Below are 19,304 nucleotides of genomic sequence, written 5' to 3'. Positions count from 1 at the left end.
GGGACGCGCGCCCACCCCGAGCCACGCGCAGCACCTCACCTGCGGGGCGCCGGCGCCCGCCGCTCCTGCCCGCGGCCTCCGCCATGTCTCCTCCTCGGCGCGCGCGGCGGCTCCGCCCCGCGGCTCCGCGGCCTCAGGCAGGTGAGGCCGCCACGTCCCACCCCCGGCGGTGGCCGCAGGTGAGGGCGGACCGGCAGCGACCGCCGCCCCGAGGGCGGCCGTGTGGCGGTGATGAGGCGGGAGCCGGCGGCTCCCTCCGGGTTTCGGTGCCTGTATCTCCTTGCGTGTTTTTGCGGTGTCTGTTTGTTCGTTGCCTCGCGGGACTCTCGCGGCGCGGCTGCTGCGGCAGCCCCTGACGGTGTGACGCGGGACACGGGGCTTGGGTGGTGAACCTGTGCTGCGGTTTGCGTGCAGGGGAATGGTGCTGCAACGCGGGTGCAAGCTGGGCTCGGTGCCGAACGAGAGAAGGTCCAAACTCAGCGCTGCCGCGGTTGGGCTTTCCTTCTTCCTTCTGCTAAGGACCAGTAGGTTGCTAAGCTCAAAGGGAGCAGTTAATCCGGTAATCAAAAGGCTGCCTGCTGCAGAATCCTCCACTAAAACGTACCGGGTCCTCAGAGTGTGATCTCATGGCTCGCTTGAGGTCAGCGGGTACCTGCCAGCATCCCGGAGGGCCAGGCTGAGGGATTCCCCCTTAAAGGGGGCTGTAGGAAGGAAGAGGACAGACTCTTCAGCAGCATCTGCTGTGATAGGACAAGGGGAAATGGTTTCAAGCTATGAGAGGGGAGATTTCGACTGGATATAAGGAAAAAGTTTTTTATGATAAGGGTAGTGGAGCACTGAAACAGGTTGCACAGAGAGGTGCTGGATGTCCCATCCCTGGAGACACTCAAGGTCAGGCTGGATGGGCTCTGAGCACTCTGATGGAGCTGTAGGTGTCCCTGTTCATTGCAGGGGAGTTGAACTAGATGGCCTTTAAGGGGCCCTTTCAACCCAAAAGATTCTATGATCCCCAGCTGACCTCCCTGATGCACTCCGCCCCAAAGGGTGTGCATGTTCTGTCAGTTTCACAGAATTATAAGTGTCCAGAACAATTTACATGCAATGGCCTGAAGTGCGTGGTGAGGTTGTTACAAACTCTTTTCTGATTGTGCACAGCTCTAGCCCAAGGATGGATAAGCTGGGCTGCTGAGGGAAGCGCAAGCCCACAGGTGCTCAGGTAGGATGGCTGTCTAGCCCTGCATCAGGTATGACACAGCCCTATGGAACGGGTTACTGAGCAGCTCTGCAGGTCTAGTGAGGCCAACAGTGAACCACAGGAATTAATACCCAGCTGGTGCCAAGCTAGGTCTCGTGGAGACATTAAAATGGACATGGAAATGATCATGCTGTCTTCTCTTACACATTGTTGGCATTCCTGAGCATCCTGAGTCATAGGCCATGGACAACAGGCTGCTTGCTTTCAAACTATGAAGAGAGAAAGCAATGCACTTGTGTTCTGTCCTGTTCAGCCTGCATAAAACCAGAACTTTTCAAGCTGCAGTTATGGGCTGACACAGGATCCTATTTCACACTACCAAATCAAATTAGGGGAGTTTGTTTTCCTGCAGTCACTTTTCCACATGTAGGATTGTTTTTAACTGGTTGGGTTTTTCAGGGTGTAAGCTGTTCAATTACCAAGGCTTAGGAAGAAAGGTGTAGCTTCTGTCTAAGCATGTTCTATTCATAATGGAATGGAGATTTGTTTGTATTAGGGTTTGCTTGTATAACAACTGCTCCAGAAGAATCTCAGTGTGGGAATGCCAGGATGACAATCAGCATGGATGGACAGAGAATGTCCACGATCCTTTTCCATAACGTGTGAGAAAAGGGATACAGGCAAAGGTAGAAGAAAGCAAAACAACTGTTCTGTGCACAGAGGGTGAGTTTTCTTTTATCACATCAAGCAGAGGAGCCTGAGAAGAACTGCATTCTGCAGGGAGTTGTCAGTGTTCTGTTCACTCCAATTCTAGTACAGAGAGAACACTCTAGGCTATGGATTATCAAAATCAAATCACTAACTTGAACACAGCAGAAAGGTTCCCTTGATACTCGGTGTGATTTTTTTTTTTCCTTTTTTATTCCAATATTTTCTCATTTTACACCTTTAGTATTTGAGAAGTCCAAAAATATAGGAAAAAGTAACTCTTAGGTTATTTTTATTTTCAACTGTGTGTGTCAGATAGCTTTAGAACAAGCTAACAGTACTATGGTTGAGGTGTATGCAACTGGTACAGTTCAGTAGTACATAAACAACTAAAACAAATGCACCATAGAACTTAAATTACCAAAAATAAACAATATTAAACTATATAGAGCAGTAGGTAAAAACAATTACTTGTAGGTCTTGCACACTAGAAGAAAAACATCTACTTCTGATTGAAATTATGAATTTCTACTACGGTTTACTGATACAACACTACAAAGAAAAAGAAACTTGATTGAGAAGGTGTCACATTTTGGTTTTGTTCCAGTGATGCGCAGTCACATGAAACCTTACATCAGTTTTCCATGAAATGAGCATCTGGTTACTTTAAGTACAATATTTCTTGAGTTAGTTTTTCCTTTTCCCTCTTAATTTTTGGAAAACTTGCAAGTAAAAATGGTTGAAGTAAAAGAATGTTGCATGTTTACATGTTCCTCAGGGATTACAGGAGTAAGAGCAGTCAGGAAGCTGCAGTGTTTTTAACATTGGTAAACAAATACTGGATTAAAGTGCAACAGTCCTTCTGACAGCACACCTGCTCTGTGCTGGAAAGAAACCTCTTCCTCTCCGCAGAGAAGCAAGGAAGGATTTCAGTGTCAGGCATGTTTCTGTCGAAAGTCAGTAATGGCCTTCCAGAGCGTGCATAGCATTCCTCCCCTGCAAGGAGGAAAAAAAGAAATCAGAGATGCTCAGGTAACAAGAATACTCTCTAGCCTGAAAGTATTCCAATTCAGGTGCATTCTGATTTTCTTGTTCTAGTCTTGACTAATAAAGTTCTACGACTGAGTAGAAAGGCTGATCAAAGGTGAAATCCAACGCGTATTCAAACAGAGAGCAGAGTCCTCTTTTGATTACAGTACAGGACAAACTTTTCACTTTCCAGTTGCCTGCTTTCTGGAATTCAGACTTCTGGACCTGCATAACCCACAGAGGGCTGCCAACATTATGAAGGAACCACCTGCCAAAGTTTTACTACTTATTTAACCATTATTTTAAAGCTGGGAACCCTCAGTGCTTGGTAACTTCTGTTGTTTCTGCATAAGCTGGTCCTGCTGTGGCAGACACACCTGGCATGACTTGCTGGAATCTAGCATTAGCTGTAGGCCACGTGCATTTCTGTAGCTTTGTGATAATGGTGAACTGCAGCAAGTTTTGCAATCTCAACCTTTTAAAGTAAAAGCAGGGCTCTTAGTGGGATTCCCAGGGTATCCAAAGTGCAAGGCAAATCTTTACTTAAAAAAAAAATTCCTTTTGCTTGGCTATAAAAGAAAAGCTTGTTTTTAATGTGTAAGCACTACCAGCTGCTTATCAGGACTGCATAGAGAGAGACAAGAAATACTGGAAAGTGTTACTTCTATTAAATCAGTGCAGCACAATCCAAGAGATAGGTGTTCAGTATCAGTTATTTGCTTGTGAAACAGAACCTGCTGCAGCTCCACGCAGTTCACTTAACTGTGCAGCCTTACCTCAGTCTCAAACACTTCAGGTCATCTCGTGTAACATAGCAGAGAACATCCATTAAGGTATAGTCTTCAGCCAAGAACTACAAAAAAGAAGTTAAATATCAATATTTTGTTAGAAATACTATCTAGCCTTATCTACTGCCTGCCCTTAGAAACAGAAGTTTGGAAGAAATCTAGAATTGGTCCAACATGTGTTGCATCTAAGAGATGAATCCATATTGCACCTGTGTGAAACACAGTGAAACTACTTATTTTTTGTGTAGCCTATTGCACACACTGAGATACCACGCGTTACTCTAAACGCAGTGCTTTTGTGGCTTCTCAAAGCTTTTGTCAATTGGCATTTTCATTGCTACCACTGGTAGCTCAGAATCTAGACTTCGGTGAATGCAAATTGAGGCATAATTAATACCACATAAGAAAACTGAAAAAAAAAAAAAAAAAGCTAAGATTCACATTTTCAAAAGTGGCATCCGAATTCGATGTACTTGAATTTCCAAGGAGCCTTTGAACTACACAAAGGTTTTCCTAAGTCAGCTGAAATTGAGGTGCTCAGCACCTCTAAAATTATCTATCCTTTGCTGCAGAATCTTGATGAGATTTCACTTATCACATTTAGCTAAGGGTGAACGTGTTCTCTGTATCCAGGGCGTAATCAGCAGGAACTGCCACCATCTGGGAGGATGCTGAAAAACTGTGAGCCAAAGCAACACTGCCTCTTTACAAGGCCAATTTATTCTCACTCCTCGTCAGTTACATGATTTTTTTTTTTAAATTATAGCCTTCATATTTGGGCTGCTGCTTTTCCTCTGAAAGGAGATTCATTTTCATTGCTTCGCACATTTTGAGAGACTATTTGCCTTCTTCTTGTGCTCAGTCACAAAACAGTACTGCCTCTGTGTCACAAAGCGATCAGAAAGCACCATTCTCACCTTGTTTATTGTGGCCTCATCAGCTCCTTGAACACTCAGCCAGTTTATGAGATCAGGGTCTTCGGTCCCTGTGCCAGTGGAATGACGATGACAGACAGATAATCCAGGAATATCTAGAACAAGCATTTTTTTTAGAAGGTTGCATGTTGCCAAAGCAACACCTCCTATCTTTTTTTTCTTTTCATTTTACTGCTGAAGCACCGTCTTCAATCACTTTTCCCTCCAGCCTTAAGATAGCCATACCCCCACAAATAAACATCAGTTCCTGCAGCCCACAACCAGTTGCAGTATATGGACAGTTCACATCAACTATCATACTTGGTTATGGTCAGTTACTTTACTCAGAGTGAACCTGGGCCTGAATCTGGAGGCAGTTAGAGCGGCACAAACATCTGATACAGACGCTTTCCTCTTTGGAGAATGACTCAGATAGAGAATCAGTATCATTGTAATTGTGTCTACACTGAGTTTCTTACAGAAATTAAATATTCACTGTAATTCATACGACTGGTGTGTAGGCAATGCTTTACACCGAGGATCAGCTGCTTTTACAAAGTGACACTTATTTGAAGCGCACTACATTGAAGTATCAGACTGCATTAGCACTTCTGCCCTCTTTGAGGTAGATACAGATCAAACACAGCTTCACTCTGAGCTTTAAGCTGTACTTCTGTCTCACCATTTAGATAGAGCCTCTTGAATATCCAGTGTAACAACTGCCACTAAAAATACTTAAGTTGTGCTATTGCTTTTGTTGTGATGAACAAATTCATTGATTTATTTCTTCAACGTGCGCTCCAAAGCACACTGTGTCAAAAGCAACATAATAAAACGTGTTTGCTGAGGCTGGCTCAATAAAAACAAGTCTGTCTGTTTTCATCTGTAGCCAGTGTGAAATCTTTCTCTGAAATTGCTTCTCACCTATTGGCTGTGACCTAAGCCGGAGGTTTTTGATCTCCTGATCTTTTTCTTCTATAGCTTGATGTAAAAGGACTTGAAATTCTCTCTCCTTTTGAACCAGCTCCTCCAATAACCTGAGAAGCAAGAGGAAGAAAATGAACATTTGAAACCACTTAAAAAAAAAAAACGTGCAGGGAAACACATCCTACTAAACTTAAACTGGAAACCTTATTGACCGAGATATGGACAGATTTTGTCTCGTCTTAGGAATACGTTATCACTACAAACTTTTATGACTTACATGAATATAGAAGCATCTACTCTTCTGGTTCCTAAAGCTACAGCATCTTCATCCCTCCCTTGAAGTCTTTGTCAGCCTGAGAACTATACAGTATCCATTTTAGTGCAGCTTGTGTTTTGCTTTTACGTTAGCACTGCAACTTTTCTTCTGGGATGCCAAGAGATAAGGGCACTGTGGAATTCAGCTGGAGGACGTGCAACAGAGGCACTCTGTCTTTGCACAGAAATGAACTGCTTCTTATATGATTGCTACTCTTAGGGATGCACAGAGTATGTTGGCCTACCAACAGCGCAGCTGCATTTGAGTACTTCCACACCAAAGCTGACAGTTCTTGAAAAGTCCACCCCCCCGTGCTATCAGCACTGCTTTGTCTCTCTACACACACCCACACCTTGGTTACTCTTGATACAGATTAATATTCTGCACAGAGATGTGCAGCCTGAGGCTTTAACTGAAGCTTTCAGTTAATGTATTCCTCTTCTACCCATTCTGGTTGAAAAAAGGGCCTTTGGGGCCAATAAACCATTTTCTCTCGGTAGCTACTTGCTGCAAATGCCAATAAAGCTTTAATTAATTCTTTAATTAAACAACTGTCCATATTATTTACCTCAAAATTTGAGAGTAAGACAGGACGTGATTATTTGGCCAAAGGGTTTGCATTCAAGAAGCTTTCTTGAACCTTACTTCTGTAAACAATACCTCATCCAATAGGATGCTATTCCTGAGCATAAACTTGAGAAGTCAACTGAGACAACCTACATCACGTTTGTGTTGTTGCTTTTAAGTATATCAAGGTAAATCAAAATATTTCTCAGTGTTCACCACAAACATAAATAGTGAATTGGAAAATGAGAACTCAAGAGTCCTTACTCTATCAAAAAGGTACAGTATAATGAATTACTCTAATTATGGCAAAGTTCCTGGAAACACTTACCAGTAAAGTGCAGTTTAATGTTTTAATTTAATTTGGGTCAATTGCTACATAGAATGTTCTGGCAGCATAACAGCTGTACTGAAGATATAGCCTCCTTCTGTGAAGGTCACATTAAAAATTTACTGAGGTCAGTGGGAAATCCAGTGTCATATAGAGCTAAAACATCTGCCCTAAACAGACTATTTGGTACATGTTAATGAAAAGAAAACAAGATTATATAGATAAATTGTTTGGATAAAATAATGGGAGTCAGAGATCTGTGGTTTTAGTTAAGAAAATAATATCTTACTAAAAGTAGAATGCATAAACGTTCTGAAAAAGAAATCCAAAATACATGTTTCTGGATCACTTCTTATTTAAAAAATGCACACAGTTTTCCACCTCTGATCCAATAGCATTTTTAAAATAAAATAAAGTGTAATGCTTGCTTGTAAACACAGATCCTGCTGCAGTGAATTCTGCACACAAAACAACTCTAGAAGTTTCCTTTGTCAGTTCACGTGTGGCTGTCGACTCGCTTTTGTTTGTTCCCCAGGAATAACTACAGCAAAGAACAGTGTGTTCTACCTTAATGGAAACAAAACATAACACCATTCATCAGCTATATACAGCATATGAAGGAGAGAAAAAGCAGAAACTTGGCAGCAAGATAAACACTTTCAGATCTTCCTTGAAAGGGTGCCTGAAACAAAGACCGACCTTCGCTTGTGTTGTACTGAAACGAATCAAACTAATATATGTAATCAGTCATAACTATACAATGACTGTCATTTAGAAGATAAGTTGCATTACTATAGAATTTTGATACTGTCAGTACTACTCTAGCATGTATATTTAAAAATACAAACCAACATACAGAATCACAAGAAGGCCTGTGTGTCCTGACGCCCAGACTTACCTATTAGTCTCTAATTTTAGCCTGCCCAGCTGGACACTCAATGTTCTCTGAGCAGCCTGTGAGTCATGGGATACTGTAGAGCTGAGTGTGCTCACACCTGAGGTAGCTACGGCATCTTCCATGACAATGCAAGGCTGTTGGATAGTTTGATTCTGAGGCTGCTCATCTTGATCTTCTTCAACTTCTATGTCATCTTGATCTGCTGCATCACTTTCAGATGCAAGACTAAAATGTGGCCTCAATTCTATTAGAAAGATTAAAATAAGGGGAAAAAAAAAAAAACAAAAAACTATTTAGTGATGATCGTACAGCTTTGGTTAAACCAGACTGGAAATTTCTGGAGCAAGAGAACAGATGATATCATGTAGGGGTTTAAGACCACTCAGACCATAGAGTAACAGCTTAGCACGTTCTGATTCAGCCTACAGAATGTTCAAAATCCTTAAGAAATAGAAATCTGGCTTAATAAGATTTCAAATTTGGCTAGCATCTAATATCAAACTGCACAGAAATCTTACCATTCACCCTATATAAGGTCACACAGAACAAACAGTACTGCGCTCAGTCAGAACTTGCAGTATGAATGCTATCTGCTTTTTAGCGCCAGGATTGACTGAGGGCTTGCTGAATTACCAACTACTACTCTTATTTATTTGTTTATTGTGAATGACCGCTACTGCTTCCAGTAGTTGAGGACAGAGCTATCATACTAATACCACTTCATATTAATACCTATTAAATGCTGATTAAAGCAGTATTAACACCGCTTCTGCATTAGATTTAGGCTACAGCTATCAAGAAGCACAACTGTATGCCTTGTAAATGATAAATGCAGCTGAACACGAGATTGCGAACTTAAGAGATTTGGATATCTAGAGGTCTAAATATCTGAGATATCTAGCATTCTCTCACTAAAAGAATATGATGCTTGCAAAAAACTGTATCCAAACATACAGAGAGAAAATAACAAACAGATCCCTTTCCCAACAGTTAAAGTGGCACACTTCCCTTCTACCTGTCCGAGTGAACACTGCCTACTTTGCAGTGATATACACTCACAAAATCATGGACACAAAGCTGTAAGAACACAGTTTTCTGCTATTCCCTGTTTAAACTGCCTACCAGAACTTACCAGCTATGTAAGATACGTACACAAGATCTCATATGCCTACAAAATCTATTATTGCATCAACATCTGTTAATCTCAGTCATTTTATGTAAATCTTCCTTCCTTCCTTCAATTGTGGCTCCTTATGGCTGAGCACTCCCCTTTAGCCTTCACTTCAAAACATACTTTTTTGGGTTATTTTGCTAGGTTCTTTTTTTTCCTTTATGCTCAAGAATGTACAAGTAAACTTCTTTTCAAAAGGGACATTCATGCCTCAATCCAATTAACCTCTTAATCTCAATGCCACTTGCTTTTGAGCCAAACATACTACGGCCAACAGCTGCCCTTACCTTAAATAAAACAAAGTAGATTTATCACACAGCAGCTCCCCGAATGTTTTTATATTAGGGAAATATGTCTGTATTTGTTTTGCTTGGAACACAGGTTCATTTTGCCATTGTAAAGCAACCATCAGCAAGTGTAAATATACGTTTTCCAAAAAGTAGCACATACTAGGCAATCTGGCCATCCTTAGGATTGCAAGAGCAGCATTATGCACCTCAAAAAAGGCAGCCTCAGAGCACCTTTGCCTGCTAATGCTCACTGGGTTGCAGAATTGTTTACATTACACATCTTGGAAAGTGCTTTCCAAAGTAACACGGACAATACGCTTATCAGTGTTAGAGTTGCAAAACAGGCAGTGAACGGGAAAAAAGTCTCTGCTAGTTTCAAAATCTTAAGCGAAGCACCATAATCACATTTAAAGAGATGAGGTAACAAATATTTGCTGAGTAGTATGAACTAACTTACCTGGGACCAGAATAGTAATAGCTGTCTGCACAGCTTTTCTAATTATGTTGTCCAACGCAAACATCCAGTGTGGCTTGATGTTATGGTTTCGGAGAACTTTATTGACCTGGCAATACAGAATCCAGGTCAGCCATCATATCCTCCACAAATTAATAATACTATGATATACGTCAGATCTGTGTAAAATGTTTGAACTTATAAATGTTGCATCAAAACAAGTGATGCTTGTCGATGAACCATTTCATGCTGACACTGAATGAAGAAACTGTTAACAAAACAGTGGAAGTTGGCAATACTGTATGTCAGAAAGTATTTTGTAGTTTTGTCTAAATGAAGTACCAGTTCCTGTGTTAGGCACTTTCACATGGCTGATACTGAAGCTTATTTAACCTTCACAGTCACAGACTGACTGAAAAAAAAATGCAAGCCCCAAGACAAATACCAAGGACCATATTATGGAAGCTTTGTGACTTAAGCTAATCAACCTTGTTGCTTTTCTTGGTATGGTTTTCTCTGCTTGCTCTGAGCAGCACTTCACTATTTTAAAGAATAATCGTAGGAAATATCAAAGAATTTATGTAATGCTACTCCCTCTTGATTCAGAAAGCAGTTAATTAACGTTAGTTTAGATAGTCAGAGGACTTCATTTTGATGCATTTTGACTCCATTACCTCTTTCCTTCTTCTGTTAACTTCATACAGCGAGACAGTTGCACTTGCAAAAACTTTTACGCATGTTTGGAAGGCAATAAAGTGTTATTAACCGTATTATCACTGCCCTAAAGCAACAGTGCTCAGCAAGGCAGGGATTGACGTAGATGCCTGTACCAGGTTGGCTGGCATAGAATTCATTTCCCCCACAGCAGCCCGCAAGGTGCTGTGTTTTGGCCTGGTGACAAAACCAGGGCTGATGTTTATATATTTATTTATAGCTGAGCAGGGCTTGCAGAGCATCAAGGCCTGTTCCGTTTCTCGTGTTGCCATGCCAGTGAGTAGGTTAGGGGTGTACAAGAAGCTGGGACACGACACAGCCAGGACAGCTGGCTCAACCAGCCAAATGGATAATCCCTATCACAGCGTCACGCTCGGCAAGAAAAACGAAGGCACTTTTTCCAAAGGAGCTTTGCTTAGGGATAGGCTGGTGGGTAGCAACTGCTTTTGCACTACGTGGTCCCTCCACCTCCTTTGCTTAAACAGTCCTCATCTCAACCCACAAGTTTTCTCTCACCCAGCAGCTGGGTGGGGGCTCATCTGCCAGCCAGGGAGAGCCCACCGAAGCACCTCGGCCTCCCTCTCAGTTCTGCCCCCCGCGGCCACAAGATGGCAGTTGGACACTGCGCAGAAGGGCCCTGTGCCGCCCGCAGCTCCCCGCCCCAGGCCGGTGCCTTCAGCTAAGCCTATCTATTCAACTACTGAAGAAGCATAATGCATTTTTGTCAAGAGCAACACCAACAGAGCAACACAGGAACGTCTTCTAGCTTTTCAGACTGTAGCACAAAACAACTTTTCTTCACGGTTGCTCTGATGAGGACATCTTAGATATTAAGAGGGCAATCCCAGGTTACAAAGTTGAAAGTCCTGAGAACAAGGGAAATGCTCTCCCTCACTTCTAGCAATATCTCCGCCTGTGCAGTACTTGAGATGGGAACGCATCTGGATTTCAGAGTTCTATTATAGAAATTTAACATGTCAAAAAAATCAAGGCTGGCTAATTACAAAGCAATCTTTTTTCTCTGACCTTTCTGTAGTTCTCCTGGTTAAATAACAGTAGAGGGAGAGAAATGTGTAACTTAAAAATAGCAACTTACAACAATGAAGGTAACAGAAGATTAAATATTTATAGAAAAGAGCACTAACTGCCTGTTGCCACAAAACAGCTGATGCCCAACAACATCTGTCAGAAACCCAACACAGATATTTAGACTCTTTTCCCCCCATCAATTGGTTTTCTGGTCTTTGCACACGTTTATTTCTTTCGGCTGTCCAAACAGAAGTGATGTGAAGCTAAAGAGAGCGGAGAGCCGAAGAGTATCCAGAGTAAAGACTTCTTTCCTCTGAGGAAAGCTCTCTTATACAGATTCATTTCGCATATTAGCTTTTTCTGGTAGGCAGTCTACTTCTTTGTCAGTATGGTGTATGCAACAAACAGTTTAAACGCTGTACAATCTTTCCTGACACCTCTGTTCTTTCTCAAAGTACACAAGGTCAAAATGCTGACAAGAGTGATCCACCTCAAGTGCCTACTTGGACTGTCATTTCACTTTTCACTTCAGAACTTCAGCCTGCATAGGGACGCCCAGCACAGCTGTTTTCTCCCATGTAAATTATTCATCTTAAGCTTGAAGCATAATTGTTTGTGAACTAACATTTGAATACATAGCTGGAAAACAAACAAAACCAATTTGCTTTTGGTACACTAGCTTTTTAAATGGTATTTATATGACTGTTTGGTTGCTGCTCATTGTTGGATATCACAAACTTTGAATTAATTGCTGTCACAAAGGAAGCCTATTTTTCTTCCTTCTTATTCTATTTATTATAGAATGATAAGAAAAGCTTCTAACTTTGGTTAGCAGCTAATTCTGATGCTAATCAAAAATTCTAGGGTCAGAATTCAGATCAATATTCTATCTGAATTATAAATTTATGTCAGGCCCTGGAAGTACTTAATGCATTAGTTTATAAAGGAAGCCAAGTTCAAGAGATCTTATTTACACAAGGCATGCTTGACAGTCAGTGTTGATCTTATTTACCAGAAATTCCTATAAATGAGATTTTTTTAAAAAGGTTTTTCTGCTTTGGTATTGTGACAAAGCTTGTGCAACTGTGCTGAATGAAGATCCTTTAATCAACAAAGTCAACAGCTATGTTCAGGATTTGTATCCTGTCACAGTCATATGGCAAGCAAACCCAATCATGGCTGTGGGTTGTTTTTCTTGTTATTGCAAGATCAAAGTTCTCACATATTGCTGTTTCAGAAATCCTGGAGAGAAGCTAACAAAGTTTCAGTTACTTCTGTTTTCTAGATTTTCGCAGTTTTCCCATGCAAAATATTTAGTAAAAATGACAACTTACAGCATCTTGAAAACCAAACAACACAAGCTGCACTTGACTGATACCGTGGCTGTCAAAGTCTAACTCCAGTTTCAGTTTTGAAAGAGTGGTTGCAATAATTTTACGATCAGTAGACCGTACAAACTCTCTGAGGCTGGAAACAAGCGTTGTAATATGTTCCCATTTTAGCTTGGGCTCTTCGGCTCCCTGGAAAAAGAATAGAGAGGAAAAGACATGGTTTCCATAACCACCTTCTGAAATGTACACCCAGAGGGTCTTCAGCCAATAATGTTAGTTGGCAATATGATTTTTGGAAATTCATGCTACAGTTAAGGCAAAGCTGCAACTGTGGGTCAGATTACAATAGCTATTGCAGATTGCTACCCAGAAAGTAGCTGACTTTATTTTACAGTAGTTGCTGAAGTGTATGTGCATACTATGTATGTGTGACTGTAGTATTAGAAAGAGATATGAATGAACATAATGTGCACTAAATAATAAAAACTACTCCCTGAATTGCAATTAAAAAAACAAACAAACAAAAAACCAACCATGTACTTTTCAGAATGCCTCTGAAAGACAACATGCAAAATCCCACAGTTGCATTTAAAAAAGGAGTTAGTCGTGGTTACAGAGGAGGTTTGGAAAAATACTGATTCCTTTCTATATAATTTCCTCTTGTACAGAACTTCCACGCTTACCTGTTTAATAAAGTAAATCTACAAATCCCTCCCTTCTCTATCACAGATTTTAGTGCCTACCTTTGAAAGTTTCTGTGTTTTTGCATAAGCTACAAAAAACAGAAAAAGCTCAGAAGTTCACCAGAATAAAGACCATGAATAACTAGAAAGCACATTTTATTTACTCTCCAGTATAATATAGAATATAAATTTCATTTCCAAACCTTAAAATTAAGTCAGAGATAGAAAACCTCAGTACTTGTTCAGCCTGCAGCATTAAACACCTTTTCTAAAGGAACTAAAGTACTTATAGAGACTAAAGATTTCTAACATTGATTTCTATAACAGAAGGACATTCTGTGTTTGGTTCCCTTCTGTTTGTCAATTTTATGCCATGAATGTTGCAGCTGGCTATGTCAAGAACTCTGTTTGCCTAATTTGTTAACTAGTCTTTGACTGTTAATTAATTCTGATCTGGATGAAACCAAGATCATTTGGCTGGTGGGGGAAGGTAAAAACAAAAAAGCTCTATGGCAATTAAACACCTCACTGACTACAGCACCCCATTTCTGCAAAAAATTCTACCTTCTGATTTTGATTTGCTTTGATTTGGAAAATTCACCTGACTATTGTCTATACTGAAACGGACTCCACCCTCTGCCCTGCAGTAGTCGGTCTCCTTTTCCTGGAAATAATTAACAGCCATTAGGGTAGATAGGTGGACACAGAACACACCGCAGCCCTTGAACTAGAAGGTTCCAAGTCCATCAACGGCACCTTGGGGACATGGTAGCCAGTATGGCTCCCTAACAAGAAACAGAGATTTACTTAGGGGAGGGTCATTCTCCTGCCCTAGCCCTCACCCACAGTGACTGTTTTGTTGAAATTATTCTTACAAAAACTTCTCATGAAGGGAGAAGTACTACCAAAGCCTAAATCCTGATGAGGCCTAACAAGCAGGTCAGGCTTCCATCTACTGGTACTTTCTTGCTTTTAAAGCAAGGTGTAACAGGAATCCAGATCAGCTTCCCCTTAACTGCAGTTAGCACTGCTTTCTGGTGGTCTGAGTAAGTTTTGTGATCTTTGACAAGGCACAAACTGTGACAGAAAAGTGTGTTTGGGAGTCAAAGTTCCTCATCCTTCTGAAGTGCTGATAGTCCCACCCAGCTGGGCTTTAAACTCTGACACTACAACTCCACATTCCCTGGCCCCTATCTTGGGCTGTTCCAGCACCATCTGAGGAACACCGTTATTCTCCCAGCAGTGTTTGGTGGGAACTACAGGAGAAGATATATGAAATAAGCATCATCTTTGGATTTTGTGGTTGTTTCAGCTTCTCACAGTCTCTTTGATTATTACTTTCGTGTGTGTGCTGACAACTGTGTTGTTACAGCAGCTATCCTGCATAGCATGGATCGCTAGCATCTCTCTTGTTGCCTTTTATTTTAACACTTTGTATAGAGTATAGTTACCAGGACAACTGCTGTGATTTCCCCCACCTTCACTTTCCCCCATGAGTTAGAAGCTTTTTTTCTGTATAGGAACAATTTCCAATTACATTAGCTGTGCTACACGCGTAAGAATCATAATAGTTTGCATCAGTTGCTCTAGCAATGCTATCTTTAAAAGATGACTTGCCACATTTTACACAAATAAGTTTTAGACTAGCAATACACAGCCTTGAAAATGAAGTGAGTCAATTAACTACTAACATACACATTACAAAAAGAACAAAAAAACCTGTCATCCAGTTTCTGTGTTGCAACATCTAACAGTGTTGTGATGACCTGTAATTTATTTGGTGTCATCCTGAACTGATACATCATAATGAGTCATTGCCACAAAGCAGCACCAAAAGGTCATTCTGCAATTATTTTGCTGTATCTCCCACTACTCTACTCCATCCTCTCTCCCCTCCCTATGTGGCTCCAACCACTGTGAGGAAGAGGCAGTTTATTTTCTGACTACTTCTATCTTTCTCCTTTTATGGCTCTTGGCTGGAAGACAACGGTGTATCAATAACTCTACTCTTTTCTTCACAGTAACCTAAGACCAGAGCAGACCAAAAGGTCTAACTCTTTCTCCATCAAACTCAACAACTAGAAGATGGAACTCTACAAAAACCAGTATCCAGGTGTTCAAATCGTATTTATGAGCAGCAGAAAAGGCACATCCGATGTAGGATAAACATAACATCAGAGCCTGTTTTTATTAGCTTCAATAAAGCAATAAACTGTGAAAGCTTACATTGTATATGCTTTCTAGTTTAATCAAGTAGGTTTTTATTATTATTATGCGTAGATTTGAAATTTTCAGGTAATTGTAGTCTTCAAACTCCATTTTTTTTTCTACCTTTTGAAATTACTTTACCTGAGCCAAAGCTTCCATCAAGTTCCTCACCACCTTCTCTTGGTCCTCAGTCAGTATCCTGTGAAGGGTGGCTCTCCTCTCACTATCCTTCTTCAGCATGAAAAATCCAGAATCTTTCTCTTCAGGTGAAGGAGGTGCACTGTGATCCTCAAAATTTTCATCTGGGATGCTGAAGAAAAGGCACTCAGTGAAAAGAAACTTTATAAAATGCAATCACAATGCAGTAGTTCCTAATCTACTATTTAACATTAATTCTGGATAGCAGTACTGTACCTCAGAAAAAGGGACCGGATTCCCTTCCCATCTTTTTCTCCACAGGATTTTGCTCTTGTTTTGAAAGAGAATGGATCAATTTTCAACTCTGTATCAGGTGAGACAGAACCATATTCACTGCTGCTACTTGTATCTTCCACCAGAACAGGAACAGGTAAGGATATACTCCGAAGATACTCTATTAAAGGATATTTAGAAATGGAAATTTAACAGCACCAACACAGTCCTGAAGCAAAGAAGGTTATTCTTTCAGAAAAACAGAAATTCTGAATGCCTTCCCCCACACCAATATAAAATATTAAAACAAACAAACAAAAAACATTAGCAGAAGACTTCTAAATCTTGTACTTCTGGAATACAATTATCTTCAGCTACATTTTTACTGAAAATGTTATTGATATATGGAAACACTGGGCTCTTTGCAAGCTCATTTCCAGAACATTGACATTGGAGTGAATGTCCATCATGTATCATTACTATGTGCTCTGATCAGTAACAAAGTGTTTCTATAGGTTAAGCCACATACCCACATTCCACTGATTTAAATTCTACACATCCTTCTCCACAAACCTTGGCTCTACTAAAACAAAACAGCCCTTTTGTTTCCCGTTCAGATTTCCACTAAGGGATCCTATAACAACCCTGTTCTTCAAGCCCACATCACCCACCTGCCTAGACAATTCAGCCAAGACAGAATCACAGACGGTGTTTTTAATTTGCACAGTGAATTAGAGTTTCCTAACAGAGAAGGGTCACTTATTTTCGTAACTGTGCCCACCTCTCTTTGCAAGGATTTTGTGTGACAAATGATACCAGAACGAGCAATAACCACAGTATCTACATATTTATGCTTTGATTGAGAAAGTATGTTAAAACTCACCATTTGTGTTAGCTGAAAGAACTGTGGGAGAAAGGCAAAGAAAAAAAAGTTATACATGCTAAAATAACACAGAAAAAAACCACTCACTTCTAATTTTTATGGACTAGCTGGACGCTCCTACCTGCAATTCTTACTATAGAAGTATGATTTATTGCCATTTAAAATGATTTTGAATCCAAAAAACCAACAAAGCAAGCATGTGAAAAGTCCTCATCCAATACCATCTCCTTTACATGGTATTTTTTCTTCTTTTTGGCATCATGCTCAAATTATAGAGAATATTTTTCATATGCGCAAACATAAAATACAGAATTCAAATTCTCAAAGCTCTTAGTTACATTCCGTAATGTAGAACACTGCAGGGAATGAGTGTAGAAAAAAAATAATGCAGATTGCTATGGACAAAGAATTTTGCTCACGTAGAACACTCCTGAGGCTCAATATCATGCTATAACATTATATAAGATGCACTCTATGGAAACATTCTTTGAATGAAAACATACGCAGATTTTTAATAAATAAACAAACAGACAAAAACGTTTAGGGGTAGTGGAGAGGGAACTGCTCGTCTCTCCTCCCTGGTATCAAGTGACAAGATATGTGGCAATGGCTCAAAGTTGAATGATGGGAGGCTCAGACTAGACATTAGCAAAAGGTTCTTTGCCAATGAGTTAGTAGTTAGACATTGGAACAGGCTTCCTAGAGAGGAAGGAGGAGTTGACACCCCATGCCTATCAGTGTTTAAAGAGCATTATCAAGATGACTCTTAACGACATGCTTCAGGTCAGTCTCCAAGTAGTTTAACAGCTGGACACGATCTATGTAGGTCCCTTTCAAATGAAACTATTCTAATTTTATTCTTAAACCTTATTAGAAATGTTTATATAAATCATCTCACAACACACTAGCAGAATTCTGCTGTAACAGTCTTTCTGCAGCTGGAACAAAAGATTACAATTGAACGTTCACCTGGGATGGAGATCTTCCATCTCCATCTTAAAGGCCGAAACACCAGTTTTAGGGAACAATAGCATTTATGAGATAGAAATTCTTTACCTGAGAGTTTTGATGGGGATTTTCTTTTTTTGCTTGAAACCTTCAAGAATTCATCTACAAGGAGCTCATGAGCAAAAGCTCGTTTGTCAGGATCTGGTTCAAAGCAACGCAGTATGAATGACTTGGCTTCTGCAGACATGGACTCAGGAATCTCTGGGTGGATTTTAAACATTCCCACCTGGCATAAAACAAAGGGAAAGAAAAAAAACCAACAATGGCTTGCACTGTTATTTTCTCTAATACTAAATAACATCATGAGGGTGGTGAGAAGGTTGCCCAGTGAAGTTGTAGATGCTTCTTCCTGGAAGCATTCAAGGCCAGGCTGGATGGGGCTTTGAGCAACCTGCTCTAGAGGGAGGTGTCCCTGCCTATAGCAGGGGGTTGGAACTAGGTGATCTTAAAGATCCCTTCCAATCCAAACCAATCTGTGATTTTATGATCAAAACGTTTTTAGATAGCAAAAGTGGTATATTGAGTTTTGATATTATCTTTGCTCAAGTACTTGATTAATTCAAGGAACAAAATTATTACAAACTATGTGATTATTCAGTTACATTGAAAAATCCAATTCCCAAGAGAGGCTTTTGCAAAGCAGGGAACTTGGAACTGCTTTTCTCAGCCCTTTTTTTTTTCCTTTTTTCCTGTGAATAGCTGCTACTGCTCCCTTACTGTCTTCAAAACTACCCAGCACTCGCTCTCAGATGAATCAGCTCATTCTTCTTAGCATCCTCATTACCCAAGTATTTCCTTTATCTTCTTTTCCTTCCAGTTCCAGCCTTTCCAAAACAGTCACAAGATTTCCTGTGTTTATAAAAACCAGCGTGTGATGTACAAGGAAGATGTCTGACCTTAAACATAGCTGCTTGCGGTTCTCCCAGTTCATAAAACGGGGGTTTCCCTGTGGCCATCTCAATGATAGTGCATCCCAAAGACCAGATGTCTGCAGCCTTCCCATAACCACGAGGCCCTTTGTCAATTATTTCTGGTGCCATATACTGAAGGGTACCTGTTCAAAACACACCCTTCTTCGTTATTTAGATGCATGAAACATACAAGTATCTACATAAGACAAGCAAAATAAGAGGGCAGTGAATGATATCAGGAGAGTTAACAGAAGTACTCTATTATTCAAAATAAGAATTAAAAGTTTCCAGATGCATTCAACATGAAACTTAAAATACTGTTCAAAATATTACTTGTGCTAAAAGCATCTGATATCATGTACTGATCTGACAATATCTCTTTTCAATATCCACAAAGATTATCAGAGGTTTCAATAATCCACAGATTACACACACACATATATATATATATACACACTCTGTTATGTGTGTATATTAAGAGTAAAATAAGGAAGATTATTCAGAATTGAGTAGTAGGGAATTGAGCATGCATTATGAACAC

The 19,304-nt window shown here is 40.3% G+C and overlaps 2 protein-coding genes across 23 annotated transcripts in view; both read right to left on the bottom strand.

The window, feature by feature from the left end:
- Window positions 1–96, bottom strand: part of MAP7 (microtubule associated protein 7) — a 106,171-nt gene extending 106,075 nt beyond the window's left edge. For all 20 annotated transcript variants that reach the window (XM_015284096.4, XM_015284099.4, XM_015284100.4 and 17 more), the window contains exon 1: window positions 40–96. In XM_015284096.4, coding sequence (XP_015139582.1) covers window positions 40–85 — 46 coding nt within the window. In that variant the 5' untranslated portion in view covers window positions 86–96. The remainder of the gene's footprint in view (window positions 1–39) is intronic.
- Window positions 97–2,178: 2,082 nt separating this feature from the next.
- MAP3K5 (mitogen-activated protein kinase kinase kinase 5) overlaps window positions 2,179–19,304 on the bottom strand; it is a 96,113-nt gene continuing 78,987 nt past the window's right edge. For all 3 annotated transcript variants that reach the window (XM_015284184.4, XM_046939118.1, XM_046939119.1), the window contains exons 19-30: window positions 18,749–18,906; window positions 17,901–18,078; window positions 16,845–16,865; window positions 15,965–16,142; window positions 15,692–15,860; window positions 12,663–12,848; window positions 9,589–9,694; window positions 7,671–7,914; window positions 5,559–5,671; window positions 4,638–4,750; window positions 3,709–3,785; window positions 2,179–2,899 (exon numbers count right to left, since the gene is read on the bottom strand). In XM_015284184.4, coding sequence (XP_015139670.1) covers window positions 2,839–2,899; window positions 3,709–3,785; window positions 4,638–4,750; window positions 5,559–5,671; window positions 7,671–7,914; window positions 9,589–9,694; window positions 12,663–12,848; window positions 15,692–15,860; window positions 15,965–16,142; window positions 16,845–16,865; window positions 17,901–18,078; window positions 18,749–18,906 — 1,604 coding nt within the window. In that variant the 3' untranslated portion in view covers window positions 2,179–2,838. The remainder of the gene's footprint in view (window positions 2,900–3,708; window positions 3,786–4,637; window positions 4,751–5,558; window positions 5,672–7,670; window positions 7,915–9,588; window positions 9,695–12,662; window positions 12,849–15,691; window positions 15,861–15,964; window positions 16,143–16,844; window positions 16,866–17,900; window positions 18,079–18,748; window positions 18,907–19,304) is intronic.

The sequence above is a fragment of the Gallus gallus genome, chromosome 3, assembly GCF_016699485.2.
Source record: "Gallus gallus isolate bGalGal1 chromosome 3, bGalGal1.mat.broiler.GRCg7b, whole genome shotgun sequence".
Taxonomy (NCBI): Eukaryota; Metazoa; Chordata; class Aves; order Galliformes; family Phasianidae; genus Gallus; species Gallus gallus.
The sequence above is the reverse complement of the archived record's forward strand: the minus strand, read 5'-3'. Positions and strand labels throughout refer to the sequence as shown.